General features: G+C 37.9%; 1 protein-coding gene across 1 annotated transcript in view; it reads right to left on the reverse strand.

Moving 5' to 3' along the window:
• Nucleotides 1-26,074, reverse strand: part of CSMD1 (CUB and Sushi multiple domains 1) — a 1,651,174-nt gene that overhangs the window by 108,985 nt on the left and 1,516,115 nt on the right. The window contains exons 52-53 of the mRNA XM_045010124.1: nucleotides 11,851-12,045; nucleotides 5,356-5,529 (exon numbers count right to left, since the gene is read on the reverse strand). Coding sequence (XP_044866059.1) covers nucleotides 5,356-5,529; nucleotides 11,851-12,045 — 369 coding nt within the window. The remainder of the gene's footprint in view (nucleotides 1-5,355; nucleotides 5,530-11,850; nucleotides 12,046-26,074) is intronic.

Consider the following 26,074-nt stretch of genomic DNA (forward strand, 5'->3'; position numbering starts at 1 on the left):
TTTATTATTCAAACATAGAAGAACACTGATAGTAGTATTGCTTAGTTTGTGCTAAGGACTGTTGTTACTGATCAGAAGATCAGACAGGTGTTTTTTTGTGTTTTTTATGTTAAAACGGAATGAAGCCTGACACATACTCCCTGATCTTGACTTGGTGCAAAAATAAAACCTCTGTGTCTGATATAATTCACTTGCATTGGGCTCTATGTAAGCCACTAAGCAGGGGCTTGGGAATATTTCCACTCCTCTTTTTGTTAGTCTGGTTTCTTTTTCCATTTTTGGCCTGCATACTATATGACATATTTATTAAAATAACTGTGTATATTATTTCCATCTATATTTAGGTCTCTATTTTATATAACAAGATGCCATCACTCTTAACAATGTGTATTTTCAAACAGAAAAAAAACTGTGAAGAGTTAAACAAAACAAAACAAAAACAAAAAAAATCAAGCCAGATCTTCCAACAAAATACTTCAAACACCACTGCATCTTGCTATTTTAGCAATATGAATGTCATGGTACTTACAAAAGGATTCAATCTTCTTGTAAGTCATCACCATGGTATAGCAAATGACATGTATCAGAAATAACATTAAAACAGAAAAAGTAATAAAGATAGTGTACTTTGGGGACAAAATATATCATAGGTACACTGGTACTATAATGACTATATATTGGTAATAGAACCAAGTAGAAGTGCTGAGATGTTAGCCTGTGCAAAGAAAAAACCTCTGAATAAATAAAGAAATAAAAGTGTTTGAAAATAAATTAAAATGGCTGCAGCTCCCAAACATCATAACTAGAATTCAAAGCCCTTGTGTTCCAAATGACTTTTAAAATAGATGAGATAGTCTGCTACACTAAAAACCTGGTATGAGAAAGTCAGTTTCAGTATGTGTATCAGATAAACTATTTTCTTCAGAAAAGAAAATTAGCTGGGCCTCAACAAACCATTAAGAAATACCAAGAAAGACTTTAAAGAATTTCCTTTTCATTAAGGAGATGCCGGAGGGAGATGATATAATGCTACTGAAAATTTGCCACACACACAGACTCTCTCTCTCTCTCTCTCATCAGAAGTAGTAGAATGTATTGTTTTTTAGAGGATAGTCTCAAGAAAATCATTAACCAAAAACTTTCATTCCTAATCTTTTTGCACACATTTGTGCATTCCCAATCTCAACATGTAGTTCCTTTATGTCGTTTGAGAGGTGTTTTCTTGGAAGTACATTCTGCTAACACATAGTGGCAAGACCATGGCATAAGAACAACCATACTGGGTCAGACCAATGGTCCATCTAGCCCAGTATCTCGTCTGTCATCAGTGCCAGATGCTTCTGAGGGACTGCACAGAACAGGGCAATTTTGAGAGATCCATTCTTTTTCATTCAATCCCAGCTTCTGGCAGTTGGAGATAAAGGGACACCTAGGGTTACCAGATAGCAAATGTGAAAAAACAGGACAGGGGGTAGGAGATAATAGGTGCTTACATAAGAAAAAGGCCTAAAAACCGGGACTGTCCCTTTAAAAATGGGACATCTGGTCATCCTAGGGACACCTGGAGCTTGTGTTTATGTCCCTGACCATCTTGGTTAATTGTCATTGATGGCCCCATCCTCCATGACCTTATCTAGTTTTTTTTTTAACCCAGTTATATTTTTACAACATCCCCTGGCAATGAGTTCCACAGATTGACTGCATTGTGTGAAGAAGTACTTCCATCTGTTTGTTTTAAACCTGATGCCTGTGAAGAGCTCAGATATTATGGTAATGGGGGATCATGAAATAGTAATCACTATTACGAAGCCAATATTTGCCAGCTGTTATCACTACAGCAGTATCTGAGATGGTGGAATTATCTTCTATTTAAGTACATTGTTGGGTAAAATTGAACACTAACAGATGACAGTGCATGGTAACTTTTGACAAATGCTGATCTGTAAATGATGACCTACTATAAAATTACATTTAAAAAAACTATGTTAAAATATGAAGGCTAAAAAATCAACCACTCAAAAGTTAGGTAACATATAAATTAAGGTTGCTAATACAAACTTAATTCAGCCCACTTACGCATACAGAACTCATGCTTCATTTTTTCCTGACTCCCCCTGCCACTGTTATGCATAGTACTCCTTTGTCATTTTTTGCAAAAGTTGGAAGGAGGACAGTGAATGAGGCAGAGAACTGCTGGAAGAGAAAGGATGGTCTTATGGTTAAAGCATCTGAATGACACCCATGGAAATTTGACTCTATCCCTGGGCAAGTGCCACAAGTTTCTATTTTTGCACCTACTCCTATTCAATGCATATGAAAGGCTGCTGATGTAGAAAGGGATGTGGGTTGGGGTGTAGTGTCAATCTGGTGTTGCTGATAAATTTATAGCTCTTTTCCATTGAATCTGCATGGCGGTTGACTGGGCAAGAGTCTCTATTTTCCCAGTTTCTAGTCAAGATTTAGGATGGGAAGCACACTAGTTGTCTGAAACTTAAGACATATAAGACAAAAGTAATGCTGGTTGCTTTGGGAAAATGTTTAGAAGAGCTGTCTGAGTCAGTATCTGGTCCCATGATACAGGGGGTTGTCTTCCTTTACTTAACATTGAATTCAAATGATTATCTATCTATGCCTGGCCAGGAGATTGTAACCTCTCCTTTTAGATGTGGACCAGACCATATTTGTCAGCACAAGACTGGATTATGCAATGCACTTTTCATGGCTAGCCACCTGAAAACCACTCTAAAGCTGCAAATAAAGCAGAATACTACTGCTCACATATAGCTTCTGCAAAGTGCTGAGCAGACATGCCAAACCTGCGGGGGGACGGGGGACGAGAAGGGGGACGCAGACTTTGGGCTTGTTTTTGGCTTAATTGGCTTGTGAGTTGCTTGTTGGCTATTTTTGGCTTGTAGCTTGTTTGGCTTGTAGTTTGTTGCCCTTTTTTTTTTGATTGGCTTCCAGCAAGCAGGAGTAAGGGGAAGAGAAAGTCAGGGGTGCACAGCAGGCCCACCACAGTCCCAGACTGAACACCAGGGGGATCTAGTCACATAGAGCGTTGGGGTTCTTATGGATTGGCTTGTTTGGGCCTTGTTTTGAAATGGGATTAGCTTGATTTTTGGCTTATTGTGAAAGTTGAGGTGCTTATTTACCACATGAAAGTTGGCAACTGTGGTGCTGAGCCCTGACCAAGCAAATCACTTATGTGCATACTTAACCTAACATGAAAAGTCAATGGGCTTAGTCACATGCTAAGTCAAGCACAGTTCTTAAGTGCTTAGTCATAGTGTACCACCATGGCCTTTTCTGTAGAGGTAGTGCTTATGGATTGCATATAAAACTAGTGCTCTGCAGTCCAGATTGGCTTCGTGTGTTTCTAGGTACAGATTAGTTTTGACCTACGTCTCTGAAGTTTGGGTCCTGGTTACCTTAGAGGCTGACTGTCTTCTCATATGATACCTTAGCAACTGAGAACACTTGAGATACTTGAGCCAAAGCCACACAAGTTTAAAGAGGTGGGGCTTTGGGCAGGTTTTTTCAGTTTTGACTCGATCTTGCTCACTCAGACACAAGTGTTTTGAGCTTCAGGAGATTCTGCAAGGGCTATCAGTTTACCCAAGCTTTTGCTTGAGGGATTAGTTTGAATGGATTTGGGTGTGCAGAAGGTAGAGTTCTCTAACTGTCAGTGTGCTCATATGCAGAGTTCACTGTTGATCTATTTTTATAGAATTTGTACTGAGTGATTTTATTTTTGGATCAAGTATTTTATAAATTGGACAAAATAATTTAAAACTTAGTAAACAAAAATAAATAAATTACATTAAAGAAACTAAAACTGTTACTTTTGTGACAAATTCACAAAGATAGGCAAATCACAGCTAATGAATGACTGGCACTCTGCAGAAGGAGAATGCCCAAAAAATTCAGAGCAAATTGGGCTAACATTTTAAAGGGCTATGATTAATGTGGATCCTGAAGATGCATATGTTGCTTCCTCTTCCTAACCTCTATAGTTACTTTGTCTATTTTGGTACATTTGCTATATTTGGAAAAAAAAATAAAACAAATTATAAATACAAATTAAGTTAGGCAAGCATTATTATTAACCCACTTGTTAATTTTACATAAAGAGGTCAGTTATCAGTAAGGTATCTGCTTTAACATTTAATGCCACAGCTATTTTCAGTTTTCTTATAAAATAGTTTTAGTATTTAATCCGAGATGAAATAGGAATGTTTAATGTCCCTGACAATCATATCCTGGTGAGCTATTGTGTTCCATGAAACATTATAATGTGACATAGATAGCAAATCAATACAGAAGTCTTTCACGTTGATGACACCTATTGTATGTATTATGAATTATTTAGTTTGCTTCTTATGCTAGTTTTATCTTTGAAGGAAACAAGACACATATGAAGATAGATGCAGCATTTTGATATCCTAGGAATGCATTCAAGAAATAGTAATTTACATGTATATCACAGTTTATTGCAAATCATTAAACTTTTCTCTGTGCATAAATGGTCCTCACTCATTTTAACACCACACTGAAGTCTGCCAAAAAGGAACACGAAGACCCTTTACCTACAGATATACTTAGTAGGTCAAACACACAGAAATGATGCATTTCTTAATTGCATGATAAAACAATGCTGTTTTTGAGCTATAGAACAATTTAATACACACATAATAATTACTTTATCTCTCGTACCTTTTATGGTCTTCAAGAGAACATTAAAAGATTACTAAAAGTTGGTTTTAATACTGTTCATTTTGCACTGAATTTCTCATTTCTTTCCCTCTGACTTTCTTTTTTAACCAAAAAAATTACCAGAGGAAAGAGAGTGCAAGGGGGTTATATGTGAGAACACATTTATTGTGCTATTACCTTCTTTTTGCTCTAAATGTGGAAAAACAAAGTCTTTCTACTAAAGTCTTCATATGGACAAAAAAACAAAATGGGGCAGGGGAATCCATATATTGAACTGCAATATAAAAATTAAAGAAAGAATCCAACTCCACTATGAATGCTTTTTCATTTTGTTTATATCTCAGGTGAGAAGTTGTGATGGAATATAATTTATTGTGCCATGCCTGTCTTTATGAACAAAGGAGTATTTTGTTCCTTCAGTTGGACACTCCCTAAGCTTTTGTTCTAAAATATTAGGCATAATTAGATAAAAACAGCCAAATTCTAATAGAGGAAAAGAAAATAATACACAGCATGGCATATTTTCCATATTAGGACAGCTTCATTTTCTATTGTATTTATTACACATTCACCTGACAGCGTTGCATTTCCAGGATCTAGTTATGAGTTTGAGTTGTAAAGAAAGACTTTAGGTATATTTACCCAGACATCGGGTTTCGGCGCCACTCCAGAGTCCATTTGCTAAGCATTCTCTCACATGAGATCCAACTAGTGTGTACCCCGTGTTACAGGTGAAGATTGCAGTGGCTCCATACACCGTTAGGGTTCCAATCTTATTACCATTTGGTGGAGAAGGGCGGCCACCACAGGAGACAACTAGGAGGAAAACATAAAACTGAAACTGAAATATGAAATCATCTCTTCTTAATCTCTTAGATACAAGAAATAACTCAATTCCTTATAGCTTTTTTAAATCTATGTTTTTGCATAGGCTTTATATACATACATTGAAGAATCTGATGTGGTATACGCTCTAAATTAAGAGTTTAAAATTATGCCTTCATTGGCACAGGTGTGCCAGATTAGGGAAATGCTCAAGGATCCCTTTCCCCCTCTAGGGGACCATTGCAGAGGATAGGCACAATCTACCTTACAGTCTGAAGCACAAAAGGAATGTGACGAACAATGCTAGTCATCCAAGATTCAGGCATGTCTGGGTAGATCATGGCAGTACACCAGAACACTGCTGATTCATGTTGTACAGGATAGGAAGAATTGCCTTCCCCTGAACTTTCCCAGGTCTGTGGAGGTGTTTTGCCTTTTAAAAGGCATGAGGTTTTTATATATTGAACTCAGCCCAGATGTTGAATTTTCTTAATATAGTATCTTCTGTTGATATTTACAATAATGTTATATACTGTAAACTACCCAATTAAATGTGAAAAATCTTTCAATCTGTTGATAACTAGTTAAACCCAATCTGTTATTTTTCCTTGTTTCCATTAATATACAATTAATAAGATGGTAATTGTGGTAGTCCTTTGTTGTCTTAGCTAGTTCCAGTTCTATTTTACTGACTGACAGCGCACACCTTTTCTACATTTTCTTTATTTTCACAGGCACATGTTACTCAAAACTAAAATTTCAATGACAGGAAATTTCCTCTCTCAATTCTTAAGGCACTATCTTTCTCTTCTATATTTGACTTGGTAATAATGGACAGCTGTAGTTTAGGAGCTATAATGGGATACCATTGTGGAAACTAGGTAAATGTATAACCTGGATTTCATTGTAGTCAGTCACACCAGTACATGCATTTAGGAAATAGATTACCAATGCTCATTTTGCACCAAACTTCTGCTGAGGAGCATCACATGCTCCAGATTTAATGTAAGGATTCCTTTTGACTGCAATTTAAGTAATAACTGAATTAGCTTGTGGAGAGGTCCAATGTTATAAGATGTCTGATTATAAATATGCAGAATAATGATGATATGTACATAGCACACTCATTTTAATTTAGTTCACTAAAATATTATATAGTGGACTGTACTATGCATATATACGCAATAGTTTACATTTGCCAAATGACCTCTGATTTTTCTAGCTGATTGAAATTGCAACAGCATGTTTGATGAGTTGTATCTTGTTTTGTTAAAGAAACCATCCTGCACAACCTTAAGGTGAAATGAAATGCAACTAATACACCCAATTAAGTCTCTCCAGCCATAGACATCCCCAAATCTGACTTCTAGTGGGTCCTTTTTAAAAGTCACATTATATAAATGGATATTGAAATAAAAGATTTAAATGCTTTAATTACATCAACAATCATGTTTCAATTATCCCCCCTGCTGCCTCAGAAAACCTAATTGTACACAGCTAGAACAGAATCCATATTTATACCATCTCTTCTGTATATGTGAGTGATAGAACACAGTACACACTGTCTTCTCAGAACAATCTTTAGTATGTTTCTGGATCTTAATATTATATACACCATACAAAAGTACTACTGAACATATTTTGGCAGCTGATGTTCACCCTCATTAAATTCTACAGATGAAATAACATCTTTATCTTGCAAATAAATTAATAATAAACCTTTAATCAGGAGTGCATAAACAAGTCCATTAGGATTTTGCATCTATTCCTTCTTATCTTTTTATTAAATACATCCTATCTGGATCACTCTCTTTATTGTCTCCTCTAATTACCTTACTAGGATTTTTATCACTGTGGCCATTTGTGTAGAACTGGCCTTTTCAACAAACTTTTCAGCAGCTGGAGAATGGATTCCAGGATGACTACTTGTGATCCAGCTGCAAAATCAGTTTCCAATTAAAGAAGGTGGAAAACTAAGCTTTAGAGATTATTTAATAGTGGCTACGCAAAAGAAAAAAAGGTGTAATTTCAGTTAATTAACTCAAAACTTTTTTTTAACTACAAAAGAAAAATCAATATTCTCATTATTTCATAGAAATTATGAAAGAGCTATCCTATTTTTCTACTCTTATTCATTCAAAATGAACTGTTTGACAAATAAACCCAAAGAAAAAATAACCCACCAATGTGACATGTCATTCCATATACTTTATGAAAATATGCTTATGATATGAAAATGACATAACAGATATACTTTATGCAAAATGGCTCATGTGAGATATCATTGGAAAGGTTAAGATTTACTGAATGAGATTATCCTATTTGTATGCATGTTTCATTTCTTTATCTGAAATTAGGAATCTTGACTATTTATCTGTATTTCAACTATGCTACTTTGGGTGACACCCACTGCCAATACTTCTGGTACAACAATGGAAAAGTCAAACAGGGTGGATGGCCCAGCAACAAGGACAATGGACTGTAAAAGAGCTTAGTCTTCCTGTGAATATGTGGGTCAGGCTGTGAAGAATGACTACAAGGGCCCGACAGAGTCAGGTGGTCTTGTCACCTGATACTAAAACATCACCTATGACTTCTTGTAACTTTCCACTGTAAGGGAAGGGGGATCAAACTAGGAAACAAAGGACTCCTGCCTTATGCAAATACTATTTAAGGGTGGGGAGTGAGGCAATCCAGGTGATCAGTTCTCCCCTGCTATCCCACCCAAGATGACTGCTGGAAACACCTAAGACTGCACAGGGGGAAAGAACTGGACCCAGGCTGAAAGGGCATCTGGCCTGTGAAGAAGATTATTAGAACCACCATTTAGGGTGAGAACTCACATGTAACCAGTTTCTTTAGTGTATTAAGCTTAGTTTGCATGCTCTGTTTGATTTCTTAATAATCTGCCTTGTTCTGTCTGCTACCTCCTTAACTACTTAAAATACACCTATTATAGTTAAGAACTTTATTTTTCATTTATAATACAACCCAGTTTATGTGATTTCTAACTGTGGGGTGGTGGGGAGGGAACAAGAAATTGTGCATATCCTCTTCCACATTGAGGGAAGAGGCGAATATAATATCTTTAGGTCTGTACTCCAAGTGAGGTGGACATCTAAGTGCTGGAGCAAGTCCCTTAAGCGGAATGTTCCCAGAGCTGATGTGCAGTTGGGTGTGGCCCTGCCTGTGTATTGTTAGAGGCGGTTTTAAGGGTCTGGCTCAGCAAGACAGGTAAAAGGGGACTCATGCTGGCAGAACAGGTAGACTCAGTGGTATCTCAGCACATCAGGTGACTTTCCAAGGGATCCAACCCGTCACAGTACCACCATTCAAAGAAAGTCCAAAAATCACATTGTTGCCTTGCCCTAGTGGTGACTATACTTGCTTTTCTAGTCTATTTCAAAATATATGTAAGCAATTTTATTTTGTTTGTTTTAAACAATTATATTGTTTTATTCAGTAAGGGTTCGTGCTTCTGCAGACACTTTCTTTACTCCATCCCTTCCCTTCGCAAGCATGGGACACTGTTTCCCACCTGTCCTTGTTTATGCATGCTCCATGTGCTGACAGTCTGGAACAACACAGTTCTCAGTGTCTGGTGAGTGCAATTTGATTGGTTGGTATCCCTGGGAGGGAGGGGCTATAAATAGGGCTAACTACCTAGGAAGCTCTAGTCACATTTTCTGCATTCCCATCTGTAGGATTGTGAAAGTGATGGGCCTACAATTTGCTTGGGAAAACAAGGACTTTGCTGCTGCACAATGATTGGTTTTCATTCATTAGTTCATCTAGCACAATGAAAAATGATTTATCAACAAAACTAAAACTGGTAGCAATTTACTCAATATGAACATTGCTGTATATTATTCCATCCCAGTGGTGATCCTTAGCAAAGATGTTAAACTACAGTATTATATATCCTTTTTAATGGAGTTTACTTCTACTTTGCTCTATAACTTTTATATGGTTACTTTTATCTTGTTTTAGGAATTTTCCTGTCTTTGACTTCCTTGCTCACATTCAAAGTTCTATCCTGAGACTTTGAGTATAATGCAAATTTATCTTTTTGCTTTATCTAAACTTCCTTGATTGTAGGGTCTGTTGTCCTGTGACCCCAGACCTGATCTCAGGGAAGGTTGGTAAGCAAAATTAAACTATATTTCATGTAGTAAGGTACCTGGCTTTAGAAAGTGATAATTAAAGGAATTAAAGCTGTAATTATGCAAGTAGGGGAAGTAAAGGTAACACAAATTTGAATAGTCTTAACAATAAATAGTTGCCCCAATAAATGCACAATAGTAAATAGGTGGTGAAATCACAGACAATCATTGCACTCTTGAATGAACTCATGTAGAAAAATGATAAAAGAAAAAGATACCCTATCGCCTCTGGGTGAACACTTTTCACAAAGCAATCACTCTATATATGACCTATCAGTCCTCATCCTCAAAGGAATCCTGCACACTTTCAAAAGACCAGCCTGGGAGCTTAAATTCATAACTTTGTTAGATACAAAAAAATGTGGACTGAATAGAGACACTGGATTTATGGCTTATTACAACAATCTATAACCCACTAACCCCCTCCTCACCCCCCCCCCCCACAACTGCTTCTCTCTTCCTTTCCTTTCTATGACTGGAGAGGTGTCCAGTGAAATATGGTCCAGTGAAATATGTATTAACTACTTATGCTAAATAATCTGTTCCATCCTGTATTTAGCTGTGATACTCTGAGTAAGTTTCCCAGACCTAAAGAAGAGCTCTGTGTAAGCTTGAAAGCTTGTTTCTCTCACCAACAGAAGTTTACCCAATAAAATGTATATTAACTCATCCACCTTGTCTCTCTAATATCCTGGGACTGACATGGCTACAACAACACAGGACACAAGGCATTATTGACATTTCTGCAGGCCCTAGCAGGGGTATGTAGGTTAGAGTGGCTTTGTTTATTTATTTCTGAGAAATCTGTCACTGAGCAATAGATATTCTACTCCAGGAATTATTTTACATATGGGTTCCACAGGGATTCTCCTTTGTTCAATTTGCATATGAGGGGAGATTAGCTCATTCTAAAAAAACCAAATCTTCCTTGGATTAATATACTTTTCAGAATAAAGTACAAAACTGATTCTGAAAGATTGTGTGGTCTACAGGTGGAGTACAGGATTGAAGGCAGATGTACTACCTCTCCTTCTGACCTCAACACAGGGAACAGGATGGTGTGAAGCTAATGGGGTGTAGCAGAGCTCTCTTCTGCCGAACCTTGACTGGTATATGGGTCCCAGAGAGACCCATAAAATGCTCTAAATTATGTAGGTTTTGGAGTCAGGACCAGCACAATCCACAATCCACAGAAACAGGGAACTGTAATTAGATCCTGGACACATACACACCCTTCCCTATTTCTCCCCCCACACTCACCACACAAAGCAGAGCTTGAATGTGGGAGAGTTCCCCCATATGTAAAAGGGATATTAATACATACATACCTTGCAGAGTTGCTGTGACAATAAGTTAATTAGCATTGTACAAAAACCTGAATATTCTCTGAGATAGTTGACCAACAGATTCTTTCTCTCTCTGTTTCTTCATCCATGACCAGCCTTTATGTACAGGTCTTCTCTATCTGATTAGTTTAATCTACATATTATATCTGTACTTGCTTGTGTCGATTATCATTAGCATTAAAGATTTTTGTGGTAATTTTGTATGAAAGATATTATATAAAAATGTGTTGTAATGAATGTATGAAATGGACCCAAATAGTGAAATCTTCATATTTTATTCAAGAGCATAAAGCAAAATCATGTACACATATTCCCTTTCACAAATTACTTAAGTAACAACAATATCCTCAACTATTCTGTAAATAGTATATGCAATGTTTACCCAGATCCTAACTCTCAAATGAACCCATGAGTCAAACGTGGGTCATCATCCACTTAAAGGAGCAACTATATAGCTATTATGACAATATATCTTTGACTTTTGTTAAAAAATAAAATTAAAATAAAATTAAAAAGTTGCACCTTGCTTTGAGAGTGTTGATTTACAAACAAATTACATCTCATTTCTAAAATACTTAATAGTGTAAACAAATGTGTTATTCAAGACATTCTCAGTTTGCATCAGTTGATTTCAACCAGTGGTAATCAATCTTATTTATTTGTTTTCAATTTATCAGCAGAATGTTAGGAAAACAAAATAGTCTCATCTACAGTTATTACAGAAATGAAGTAAATAAAAAACACTACAAATACAAATATACTATCAGAAAGCATGATATTTGGTAAACAAGAATGCTCCTTACCTTTACAACTATGCCTTTCATCACCTCCACTCCATGTGCCATTAGATCTGCACTGTATGAGTCTTTGACCCCCTAAATAATAGCCAGGACTGCAGCTCAGCATGACTTGACCTCCATACTCATTCAGTGACCCAGATATCAGTCTCCAGATGACATGCTCTGAGAGCAGAGTCTCAATGCTGAGGCAAGTTGCAGCTGTGAAGAATGGAAATTTGTATATTAGCACTTTTCCCCCACATTACTTCACAAAAAATGACTGATGGTCTTACTGACAGGAGGCTTTCCATGTGAAATGAAGCATGCTGTGAACATTTTTAAAATACAAGCTCCAGCAAAGAGCAACAGACATTGCACAATACAAAGGGATTTTAGTAGTTTGTCTAATAAATGTAACACTTTAAAAAAATGTTTCACTTCACTGCACATGACATTTACCGGGCTCTAACTGGATTCTTTCAGGTGTATCCTATAAACACACTGTAGTGAAGAAAGTTAAATATTCAATCCTAATTACCTGGATACTGATGTACTGTAAGTACACCATAGCAGTTATGACATTACAAATTGGAGTAGTTGCCATTAAAAAAAAATCAACATTTGACACACCACAGTGATGTCAGTACTGCAGCTTCTCGTATTCCAAGTTTGGGAAGATAGTGTACTTACTATAAGTAATGGAGAATATCAGTGTTAACGTTTTTCATGATATTCATGCAAGTTATAACTGAATTTTGTGTGAACTATCATAGGAACCGTGCAATTTATAGTGTAGTTGGAGATAATTTCTCAAGCCTGCTGTTGACTTTATTTATTAAAGTTCAAAGATAAAGTTCACAGAATATTTATTTGGTTAGTATGAACATTATTCAAAAATATGTCCTAAATATTAAAGTTGATTACTTTTTAATCTGATTTCATTTTATTACAATATTTGGGAATATGTACAGATCTTAAAGAAAAGAGAAGAATCTCTCAAATTCAATACCCTATATTCTGAATTTCTAAATTACATTACTATAGAAAAATAGGGTTCAGAACTTACTAGCGAGTGCCTTGTCACACTGTGACTATAGGAAGAGGCAATAGCCACTAACATTTGTGAAAAGAAACATTTATCCTCCTGACCCCCCCCGCCCCACCAAAAAATGAAATACAGCTAAGAAAACAATACAAAATACAAAAATTATGCCTTTGAATTTGGCCATAGAAATTAAGATACATTCCAAAGGTCCTGTTTAAGCAATCATCATATCCGATCATCTATAAAATCCACTTAGGCCATTGCATTACTATTACTAGTTCATATAAGGATCTGAAACAAATATGCAAGAAACCCAAAATTGTGCTAAAAAATAAAAAGGTAACTAAACATAAAAGTGTCTGATTCTTATTTAAACTAAGGCCACTTTACTCCACCCTGACAGTGTTAATGAGCCACAAAGTGGTTATAAATTACATTTACTCCCACTTTTAGGCTACTTTCCATTGCCAGGGTGATGTAAAGTAGTCTTAGTGCAAATGGGAATTTAGCCCTGAAGTGTTTGGTGCATAGAAACAGTGAGAGAAAAAGAGGGTTAGTGAAATTCCAGGACTGTGATTAAAAAATAATGCATTTTTAAAATTTAAATTTCCTCTGGTTTGTATTTATTTTTAACTATTCAGAATATTTTAGTATTTCGTGATTATAAGTATGTCTTTTCCAGTACTTCATGAACCCACGGTATAGACTCAATCATTACAAAATACAGAACTGACACTGCTGGAGGCCTATGTGAGAAAGATGCAATAGTTTCTGAGCTGGGAAAATTACCCAAAGGGTGTGTGATTGGCAAATATGAGGCTATACTTCCAAACAGGGATGACGTAGATATCCCAGATCTTTTTCAGTTTAATCCAAATGTGGTTACCAAATTGTACAATAACATTGAAGTGTCCATATTTTGAGATAAGTTAGGGTTCCCCGCCCCCATTACAGTATTTCACAGTTTTTGGAAGCAGTTGCTCAGTTTAGGTGATCACTTCCTATTTGCTAACATCATTTTAGCTGCTAGTAATTTTTTTTGTTTGTTTGTCTCACAGCAGCTCAAGGTGTTTCCAGATACAAAAATCAGATGCTGAGAAAAAGTGGTTATTTGCTTATTAGTAAATTATAAATAAATTATTAAATGATCAAAAGGTTTAACTCTTCAATATAAAATCGTGTAGGTCTATCATATGATTTACATTATTTTAAATAAATATTCAGTAACTTTCTAGATCTACCATAAGGCTAATTTTCATCACTGCCTCTTTCGAGTAATGGTTTTAGAGAGAAATATGGTTCTTTGAAAGATGAAAGGGAGCCTCTTATTTAGCTTAATCATCACCAGTAAAGAGATTCAAGCTCAACCTCAGGGGATATTTTAAACCATTTTAGAGATAAGAGGTTCACCTATTTCAACCTTATGGAAATGAGCTCCCAAAATAATTTCTCTTAATCTGACAGATTTTAGTAAGACACTTTGTTGACAGTTCAGATATACAAAACCCACCTCCATTCTAACAGCAAACACACTTTTCTACATCACTTTTACGTTTTGCCACAGCACAATACAATTTCCATATGAAATCAAATATGTTATTGCCAGAGTACAAGATATGCTCTCTCTGATTCATGGCTATATATAAGTGTAACTGCCTCTAAAATGCTGCTTGAGGTACTGTAGTTTTTAATTTTACAATGAATGATTCTGATCCATTAGTTTCCACTTCATTCAGGAGCTAAAAAATAAACTAACAGTTGCTTTATTTAACTCACCCAGGTTTTCTGGGTAGTGCCATAATGAATTAGACTTCTCAGTCTTCCCTTTGTGAAGTACAGAGACTACAGACATTTTTCATTTACACAGATGAAACTATTTGCATCAGAGATTATTTCAACTTCATCCAGATGTAAAGAAGCAGCTGTCTTCTTTCAACATTGATTTGTTTTTATGAAGTAATGTGTGAGTAAGCACTGCTTGTTACTAAGTTTAGTTCAGTAAATGTAATTACATCTAAAAGTAAGATTACGTGTCATTTCAGCAAAATGATTTCATCTACATATACTAATATCCATGTATACACACAAATGCAGGGAATTCATTTTGAACTATAATCACCATAAAAAAGCACTGAGAAATGGAGCTACTGTAGCATTATAAAATATGTTTGTCTCTAAATACTCACCCCTGCACATAAGGTGATACTGACAAAAAAAAGTAGTAGTAGTATACCAAATTGAGCTGCAAAACAAACATATTTCTGGAATCTTTAAAAGGGACATTAATCATGTTGCTTTAGCTGTATTAGGCTCCAATCCTTTCAAGATTTATATATGTGCTTAATTTTGTATATACTGTTAGTAGTTCCACTGAAGTTAATGGGACAACTCACAACGCATAAGTTAGGCATGCTCACAAGTTTGGAAGGACTGGGGACTTGATTTGTTTTCAGCTTTGTGGCCTTCAGTTAGGTTTTTAAAATAAGATATTTACAAACCTGTATTTTAATAAGGTTGTTGATTTAATCTCCTCTTTAGGAAGCACTAGAAATAGTGTAAACTAGTTTGTCTAAAGAGCTTAATTTGCATATTTCCCCATAAAGCAATTTTGCCATCTTTACGGTCTTATAACAAATCCACTTTTAAGTTATTTAACTTTGCCATGGCTTAATTAAACTGTTTACTCATATTGTGTGCCGTGCATTTTCAGCACAAGCTCCAGATGCATTCCTGATGCCTTCAATCCCAGATGTACCTTCATCATTTCCATTAGTTGGAACAGGGTTCCTATTGTAAGACGTAAAGACCCCTAAATATTTTAATTGTGTTTTTCAAAGAATCCACATTTGACCATTGGGAATCTAAAGTCTATAAAGAACAAAGGCTCAAGAGTCACATCCATCAAAATGCACTCCCCAATGCACCTCATTTTGGATCGTTAAGGTTTTGACTCATGTCAGGAACAGTGGGAGTTTGGAGAATATACTCTCTTCTGACGCTGCTGCAGTGGGGAAGAACAGTTCCCCTCCTTCTCACCTGCTCTGAGAAAGGACAACTCCTGAACACCCTTCTGCAAAGGGTTTGTAATTATGAATAGCCCTTGATAATGTCTTGTTCCTGCCTCTCATCCTATGCAACAATCACAATCTGGCCCTTTGAGGTCTTCAAGGCAGACTGATTTTTCCTCTTCAGTTGAGTTCTTTTGATGGCTGTCAGCCATTGCTTGCCTTGACATAAGTGACAAGAGCATTCCAAGTTCTATGCCAGTGTTCCCTTACACATGGTGCTCTAAGCAATAACCTATATGCCTGTATGCATTTTCATTACTTTTTCAAGAAATAATTTTGATAAATGCACTGAGTGTATAATGAGAAAAATCACTAGTTATAAGAGCTAGATATTATTATTATGATGATGTGCAAGTGTAATGGCATGAGATACTTGGCTGCTATCCCTGTAACTAGTTTTCTCTGATTAAAAGAAATGGAAAGTGCAGCTTACCATGCATTGTCCTTGATTAACAAAATGCCAATACAATGACGATGCATCATCTAACTACATTCACAGTTTTTTTGTCATTTATAATACAATAGATGCTTTGTTTTAGATCTTATTTGTGCCTCAGGACAGCAATTCATTCAATTAAATTATTGTTCAGAAAGATAATGAAAAATAGAAATGATGTTTCTCCAGAATAAATTGCTACACATGTATCACATGAGAGCAGTAGCTACTACTTTCTAAACCATCATTTTAGCTTAGAATTCTAGAACTATCAAGCATGTTTCAAAAAGAAATCTGTAGTATGTAGATTTGTGTAAAGTTATCAATCTGGCCCAAACTGTTGCTTAAAATGTTTGAAATGAGTAAATGAGCATGCAGACTTGGAGGAGTTGTTCTTAAATATTAAAGAACAAGAATAAAGAAACGATGAAAAAGAACAATAAAATTATTTATCTACAATGTCTATTTTTTTTTCAAGTAACCTTTAAAATTCTGGTATATTACAAACTAGGTTATATTTCCAGATCCATCACCACTCATTTTTGGGAAGCAACCATGAAAGGAAAAACAAATAGGGACTGAGTTTAACATTTTTTTTTAATGGAGTAATACACTTGATTGTATTTATATTTACTTAGAAAAATAGATATAAAATCAACAACCACATATACTCTTTATAATATAACACCTACTAGATAAATATAGAAGGCCATAGCTTTCTGATGCTATATTGTATAAAGCAATGGTACTTAACCTTGGAGAGTTAGTAAGACACTTTTCAATCTACTGTAGTTCCAGAGAGCTAGCGAGTAAGTGTACTGTGACATCCTGACATTGTACCATGATGTCTGAGTTGTGACCCAGAAGTTTTAACAACTCAGCAGTTGTAGTTTATTGACATCTTCTCAAGAGAAACATCACAGTGAAATATCATAAAATGTGATGTTGATTATTTTATGGCACAATGTCATTTCATGACGCAATATTTTTGGTCAGATCCTTGAGTGTTGTCCAAAAGTAGAGTGCAAGTTGGGGATGGTGCACAAAGCTTAAAGCTGTCTTTGCACTCCCCTGATCCTGGTGCTACTCTGTACGTAGCTGTTCTCTTTGTACCTTGTTAAAGCAACCTCAGAGCAGCCTGCTCCCATGGAAGAAAAAGGCAACATTTCTATTCATTTCAGTGGAATGAATATTTGGAATTTTGTGCAGTAAGCAGCCAGCAAAGTACTAAACTATGATAACTGTGCTATTTATCATTTTCATAAGATTTTAAAATTACACTCTGCAGTTTTCTAGGGAGTTAAGAACCCCATCTTAAAAACTTCTTGGACCAGATTCTTTCCTTGTCTCATGCCCCTTTATGTTGCTTTAACAATACAAAGATGATGGAGAACTGCCTCTCTGAAAGGACAGATGGGGATTGCCGTGGGGTGTGTACAATTGGCTGTATGCCATTACACATCCCCTAAAAAGTGTAAAGAATACTTCTGGGCAGGCCATAGCTGGAATGAACCACTGCCAGAATGTACTGTGAGCTGGAGACCCTTAGCCAAAGGAGACTGTTTTAGCTTACAAAATTTAGAGAAGCCCTCAGAGCATTCTGGGTTATGAGGGGATTTAGTAGCAGCCTGAAGCAGTCTGCTATAAATTATGCTGGGAATTAAGCAGAGCATGGGTTCTGTGCCAACCAGAGCTTAGCTGGACCAGGCATGTGCCCCTTTTCCTGAAATATAATTAAATAATATCTGCAAGTGACAAAGTATTAATGGGAAAACCATTTGAAGTTTGGATTGTAAAAATGTAATTGGAGAACTTCATCTGCATCACATATCTCATATGAGAAATATGATGCCCTGGTGAAATGCTGAAGATATATATTCCACTTTCCTAAAAGATTAAAGAAAATAATTTTATATTTGAACGCAAATCATTCCTCTCATTCTTTAGTCTTTTAGGGGGGGAAATGGCATACTTATTCCCATGCATAAGTGTTTGCAGGATTGGGACTTTAGCCATTTCTTTTCTAACTAACACAAATCTACTTTTTTCCTAGCCTCTGTAAATATGTTTAACCTAGGAGAGACTTCATTATTCTTGTTTGCTCAGAGCTTGTCTGCATGGGGAAACTGACTGGACTAGTTATTCCAAAGTAGTTCCCCATGTAAATATGATTCCAGACAAAAAGTCACTTATTTAATAATAATTAGTGCACTTCCAAAGCAGAGTAATTATTTTGGAATAATATCATTTTTAATCTAGAAGAGACTACCCACATTAATGATACTCCAATTTCCCCTAATTGACATATATTTGTAGCCCTCATACACAAACATTAAAATGTACAGAGTCTCGTATTCTCAATCAGTGTTCACATCTCACTCCCCATCAGTACCTGGCCTGAGCTGGGGAAGCTAATGATCCAACCAGCAGACCAAATTCGGTGATGAATCCTGGTCACATGCCACCTGAGGCAAGTTGTGCATATGCTAATAAGATTCTCAAAGCAAGAATTTTGGCTGAGATTAATATAAGAAACTATATCATTACTTTCTAATTAGAATTTTGTATATCACACCTTTAGGTGCACATGATATTCCCTATTACACTACCTGCAGAGTTACTTGTTTCATTTTCAATTAACCTTATACAATAACTGACCAAAATGTCAATCTAACTAAAACTAAGGGAGATCTCATTCAGAGGGACAAATTATATTATACACAATTAAAAATACTGGGACCTGGATAAAGCTGGTCACAAATTTTCCAACAGAATGTGCTCTCAAGAGGAAATACTGATTTGTTGAATATGGTATGTCCCAATTTCAAGAAATTTTCAATTTGGAAAAAACAAAACAAAACACATCATGAATTATTTTGATAATGTCAGAGTGTTCCTATTAAACATGTTTTAAACAGAACATTTTGCCTTTTTTCCACAAAACAACTTTTCATTTAAAAATGTTTTATTTTATATTATCAAAACATTTTGAGGGGATAAAATTTAAATGTTTCATTCCAATTTGATTAACCCAAAACAAACAAAATCAGAATTTTTGTTTCATGGGAAATTTTGAAAATATGTGATTTGTTCTATTTTGCAATGGAAAAAAAATCAAACCTATGGAATTTAACACAAAACAGAAACTGGCTCCCATCCAGCAATAGCCCTTGAATATTTTTTCATGAATAAGGACGACACAATTCAGGGACTGATGCAGGCAAAAGATTATTAAATTAACTTCAGTATAGCATAACTTTTATTTGTGACCAATGAGTCAGTAGTCAACACAATTTAGATTTTTGTGGATGTTATTCTTTGCTGAAGTTAATGATGTAACCACTCTCTTTGCAGTCTCAGTAACTGAGGCTTCAGCAAATTGTGTTGCGTAAAAGACTTCCCCCTTGGTGTGATTTAAGATAATAATCAGTTATAAATAAAACATAATGCAAATGCTATATTTGCTAATATTTCAATATAGCAGGAGGGAGAGATTGTCTCATTCAATGTAACTGAGGGAGAATTGGGGGGCATGGATCAGTGTACATGTCACGCTCCCCGTCACTATAAAGAATAAAAAGTTTCCCAAAGTTGTGTGTGTGTGTGGCGGGGGCGTTGTTTTTGCTTTTTTCAGTCTTAGGGCTCGTTTACATGGAGACACTCACAGAGAAGTGGCACCAGTGGAGCAGGCTGTTCGGCATGGCTGGCCTGACCCATCAATGGATGACTACGAAGGGAGGTCGGGCTGACGTATAACCTGCTGCTGTCCCTAGAGTGGGAGGAGTGGTGGCACTAGGAGCAGTGCCAAACAGGAGACTGTGATCCCTTGACCCCGACGTGGAGGAACAGTACTGCTGGCAGCAGCTATTCTGCAATCAGCTCCGGCGAGCGGATCCACGCCAGCGATGCCTCAGCGATTGACATCTGGGACTGCGGGAACAGTGCCGTGGTGGCGTCCTGGAGCGAGACAACAAATGGGAATGACGTTGACGTTCGTGTCACAACTGGCTATGATAGCCCCTCTGAGACCTTTGGCTTCATCTGCCTCGGTCCCGTTGGTTTCAGCTCCTCGAGGCAGAGCGGTGTCTGGAGTCTCTGTCAGACAGAACCCAGCCAGACACGACAGCGACCTGTGTGGATTACGCACAGGATGGTTGCTGAGTGGCGAACAGCATCGGGAACAATCTCTCGACCGTGACTGGTACCGAGTCAAGGGCAACTACGGAGATCCCAGCGGCAGCTTGACTCTGGACCATGGGGCCAACATTGGCGGTGCTCCTGGTACCGACATGGACATAACATCCTGGGCCGCTTGCAGGGCCTCTGGCATGGAGGGCATCCGACATCTGGGGAAGCCTGCTCCGAATGGGCCAGGCTACTCCGCTCAACCTGAGTTGGAGGCTGATGGGGACCTAGGACTGCCCAACATCGGTCTAGCCTCTCCCCCAGACTTGCTCCGGTGCCTAAGCAGAGAAAGCCTCTTCTTAGCCTTCTTGGCATGCCCCGTGGACAGGAAGCACTGCTAACTGGTAGATGGCGCTGGGGGGGGGGTCACTGCGCACTGGCACTGTGGTGGCCGATGACGACTTGGAGCGGCACGCCGGACTCGGGGTCAACGCTGACTCCATCAGGATGGCCCGGAGCCTAATGTCTCTCTCTCACTACTTGCAAATCTTGCAGTAATCGCTGAGATGAGTTTCACCCAAACAGCACAAACAGTCCGCGTGCGGATCACTCACTGGCATCAGTCACCTACAAGTGTTGCACAACTTAAAACCTGGGGCGTGGGGCATGCCCCAGCTCAGGCGCACTAACTAAACTAAAATAAAACTAATCAAACTAATACACTGGACCATACACTGAATGAACAAGTGTTCTGGGGAAGAACTGCAACAAAGCTGGAGCAGAGCAGTTCTGAAGCAACTTCACTGCCGGCAAGAAGGAACTGATGGTGGGGGGAGCGTGCAGCACCCTTTATACCGCACCATGGAGGCGCCACTCCAGGGGTCACTAGGGGCACTCCCCTATGGGTACTGCTAGGGGAAAAACTTCTGACAGCAGTGCATGTGGCAAGTACGCACATCTATTGTGGAATACACATGAGCAATCACTCGAAGAAGAACTGGTTTTATTAAGTATAGAGAATTTCTCTCAAATTGTCTGAATTTTTCCAAATGAAAAAAACTCCAAGTGTGACCATTGCATTATTTATATCTCCACATTAAACTTATTTGTATGGTAGACGCTGATAGTATCTGGTGAACTTTTATAATTTTAGGATGCAAGTTTAAACTTTTCTTACCACAAATAAAAAACATCCCCAAGTATGGTAATTAACTAAGTATTTTCAGTTCCCAAGTGAAAAAAAAAAAAAAAAAAGAAGAGAGAGAGACCAAAACACTCCGCACAACAGCTGGTGTTCTTGTTTCTATCAGTTTGATTTTTCATGCTAATATGTCCTCTGAACTTTGTTTACTGTCATTTGGAAGAAAGATATGCTATTTAATATGCAATATTTATGCTTCTCTTTAACAAATGGCACTGAATTTGGTAAATTAGTTCATACTCTTTTCTGAACAGTGTCTGTCAGGTCTTTTTATTCATTCTGTAAAGCATGTAGGATATTTTGGGTGTTGTAAAAATTAAGTAAAACATTCAGTTTACTGCTATTTAACCTTAATGTTATTAACTGTATTACAGCATTTATAGTTTTCAACACATATCTAGAACTTCCCAAACTTTTTCATAGTTTTGACCACACCTTAATGGAAATATGATGTTTTGATGAACGTGAACGTGACAGTGAAAGTAGGCAGACAGACTGTCTTTGCACAGGATTCTAAAACACCATTCCTCTTTACTTAACATAAGAGATACACAGATCTAGATAAAATAATTTAAAAAATGAATATGCATTTCCCAGCCTCAGTTTCCTCACCAGTCTAAAGAGTTCTTCAGGCATAAGTCAGAATCCATAGCGGACTCTAAGATCCTTTCACATCCCTGTCCTCCTGCACATGGCTTCTCATCCAGAACAAGGAATCTCTGAACTCTTCTGCCTCTCTCCTTCTCTAAAATAGTTGCCAAGAGACTCTCATTTATAGCCTCCAGCCACCTTTGTCACATGATCTCCTGATAAGGTTCAACAGGGAACCCCATCAGGGGGCTTCCTTGCCAGCTAACCTCTTTTGCTTGGTAAACCAGCCTGGTAGGAGCCAGCCTTTTGTCTCAAGGTGTTTCCATCTGAATAGGTCTAATTTAAGGTCTAATGACTGACCACTGTCCCTGATCCAGTAAGTATACGCTACAGCTCTGTCAGCAAATAGTGGATTCCATATCCACAGACACATTCCATGATACATCAATTTCATAACATCATTATATCAACCAGAATGTATACGTTGTACATAGACAGATTCCTCAAACTGTTATAATTTTGCCCAGCTCTAGCTGGGACCAAATCTTATGATAGATACCTAAAGCCCAGAAAAAATCTCACTCTATTAAAACTGGCCAAGATAATAAGTGGAACTCTGAGTTAGAGGGATTATGGTGGGCAGGTATATTCACAGACACAGAGAACTGGAAGGATTCTCTGGCTGAAAGAAGAGCTGATTTTACTAATCTATGTGGCACCAACTTTTGGGTGCAATCTGAGTCTACCAGGCAAGTTATTTTCCCTTTCACCCACATAAACATGGTACAGTCTCTGGGGCCCTCAGATTCTCTAACTTTCATGGGAAAGAGGTGGGAATTGTTTGTTTGTTTGAATATTCTACAAGTAAAATACACAAAAGGAGGAGCTGAAGAGTTCCCACGAGATTCTGGGTGAGCATTCTTTTTGGCTCCCTCTTTGGAATATTTAAGTTTCTTCAATTTCCACCAGTAGTTCCTTAGTCCATGAACTGACTGCTTCTCAGATCTAGGTTGCCCTGGTTGACTCTCCAATGGCTTAGTCTTCATGTTGTATTCTATCTGCTACCCAGCCACTTCCCAGCATGTATGGGTAATGTTGGTGCATCCAAATCTCTACCCTCCCTCCTATCTAGATCATCTGAAAACTGCTTTAGAATGATTAAATCTATCAGTTCTCCTACTGTGTATGATAAAAGTCATTTAGTCTAATAGTCACTTTCCTCCTTTATACCTCACTTATAAAACATTCCACTGTTCTCAATACCACAATGAGTAGGTGGCTTTCTGATTCTGCTTAAAATCCACACACTTTGTTTAGGGCTGAGAACATACCCCTGATCAATATAATACACACTGCAGTCCAAAACCTCACACCAGGTATTGTGGTTCCTGATGTTCTTCCTGGATAATTGTTCACAGAGAGGACTCTAGGATGGTGTTAATGAGACGCATGCAATCAGCTCTCAGCGAGAATACCACCTGTGAATGGGATAGATTGGCAGGAAATCTCTGCCAGTCTGTAACACTGACTTCTGTGACCCAAGTTCAGGATCCTCAACAGGACATAAAATATCAAAACAATTTAAAAACAACAGAAAAAGAAATATCTTTCTTCCGCCTGATGCTCTCCATTCTTTGATCTTCCTTCACAGCAAAGAGACAGAGACCAAAGAAGATGTCACAAACAATTCAGATGGATCAGAGATTTTATTTTAAAAATCTCTCTAGTTATAAGTATTTGTAAAGCACATTTCATGTTTATTCTGGAAGTTAAAAAGAGCCTTATGTCTTTGAAAAATGCTGTGTTGAAAAAAAAATGTCTTACAGTATGACCAGCAGAGGGCAACAATAGAAACTCTTCCTGACCTCCTCAGGAGAGATTTCACAGTCTTGAAGCTGCTCTGCCTTCTGTTCCTTCGATTCTTTGTTTTGTATAAAGTAAATGTTGCCTGCATTTGTGGGAGGAAGGAAAAGTAGCCTTTGCGATAGTACAATGGGCTTAGTCCATTGAGGACCCTATAAATCATATCTCAGTGGTGCTCCACCTGTGTACTAGGGACATTTGTTGCTTTCTAAATTCTACATTGAGGGTGACCATTTTAAGAAAGAATTGTATTTGATTATGAACTGAAAGTTCATCCCTAAGCCACATATTGTGATTTTTAAACTGAAGTGTTTGAATCAGCTGCATTTTTATGGGGAAGAGGTAGGGAGTATTGTTCCCCAGCTGCCTCCTAGTGCTTCCCCTGCAGCCCTAGGAACAAATCAAAGGAGGTCAGAGAGCTCTGAGCAGCTGCTGTCCTTTTCCTGCTTAGCAGACCCCCCACTGGCTGCCTAATGCACTACAGAGGATGGAGGAGCAAGTAACTCTGCCTACTACTCCATTACCTGGTTCACTACAGGCTGTGACCACTTCAGGGAAAGATGGACAAGGTCTTGATTGGCTCTGTCTCAGCCTTGGAGAGTGTTTAGCAGTGGATTGCACCTCTCACACAAACAGCTACAAAGGGCAGTTAGAGTAGGAGAAAGAGAAACTGAGAACGAACAGAGTTCCCTGATATTTTGCCTCAGTCTAGGGGCTATTCTAACTTGTGCCAGCTGGTGTATGGTCCCTAAAGGCCATCCAATAGCTGAGGGTAGTTGGATCACTGCACACTCCAGTCATTCTCCAGCCTGCCACCTGCACCAGGTATAGAGAGCAGGGAGACATAAGAACTCTGTTTTAGCTCTAGATCTTCTTGGGCCTGCACTGCACTGGGGGAATCTCAAGCATGAGACTTGTTGGCTAGGTTCCATTCCCTTTCTGCTCTCTGAGCAGCACAAAGAAGCGTAACAGAACAGATACTTTGTCCCACAGAATTGACAATGACCCCTTGACCTTTTTGAAATAACATGTTCATCTCTTAGGCTGAGAAGGTTGGAAACCACTGCAAAATTAGGACTTCAAATAGATAGTTCATAGGAAGCCAATAGAAACTGAGGAACATGGGCATTATATGCTCGCTTGTATTAAGCACCCTCAGAACCGGGTGACACATAAATCCAGCCACTCACATTCTACATGCAATCTCACTGGATAAATGTTCACTTATTATGGCCCAAGTCACATAAAATGATTTTCTTTAAAACAGTATTTTGTAAAATGTCTATGCTTGAATCCCTGAAGTTCAGCATAACTCAATAATCTAAATGTTAGGAGTATTTTATTCTCAGTCGAGAATTTTATACAATGTAAAATCAAAACAGCTCTAAGGGTATGTCTACACTACGGGATTATTCCGATTTTACAGAAATCGATTTTTGGAAACAGATTGTATAAACTCAAGTGCACGCGGCCACACTAAGCACATTAATTTGGTGGTGTGTGTCCATGTACCGAGGCTAGCGTCGACTTCCAGAGCGCTGCACTGTGGGTAGCTATCCCATAGCTGTCCCATAGTTCCCGCAGTCTCCTCCGCCCATTGGAATTCTGGGTTGAGATCCCAATGCTTGATGGGGCAAAAATTTATCGCGGGCGGTTATGGGTAAATATCATCAGTCAATCCTCCCTCCGTGAAAGCAATGGCAGACAATCATTTTGCACCCTTTTTCCTGGATTGCCTGGGCAAACACCATAATACAGCAACCATGGAGCCCGTTCAGCCTTTTTTCACTGTGACCATATGTCTACTGAATGCTGCTGACAGACGCGGTACTGCAGTGCTACACAACAGCATCCCCTTGCCTTTGCAAGTTGGCAAAGATGGTTACCAGTCATACTGTACCGTCTGCTGCTGTCATGGG

The sequence above is a fragment of the Mauremys mutica genome, chromosome 3 (assembly GCF_020497125.1).
Source record: "Mauremys mutica isolate MM-2020 ecotype Southern chromosome 3, ASM2049712v1, whole genome shotgun sequence".
NCBI classification, from domain to species: Eukaryota; Metazoa; Chordata; order Testudines; family Geoemydidae; genus Mauremys; species Mauremys mutica.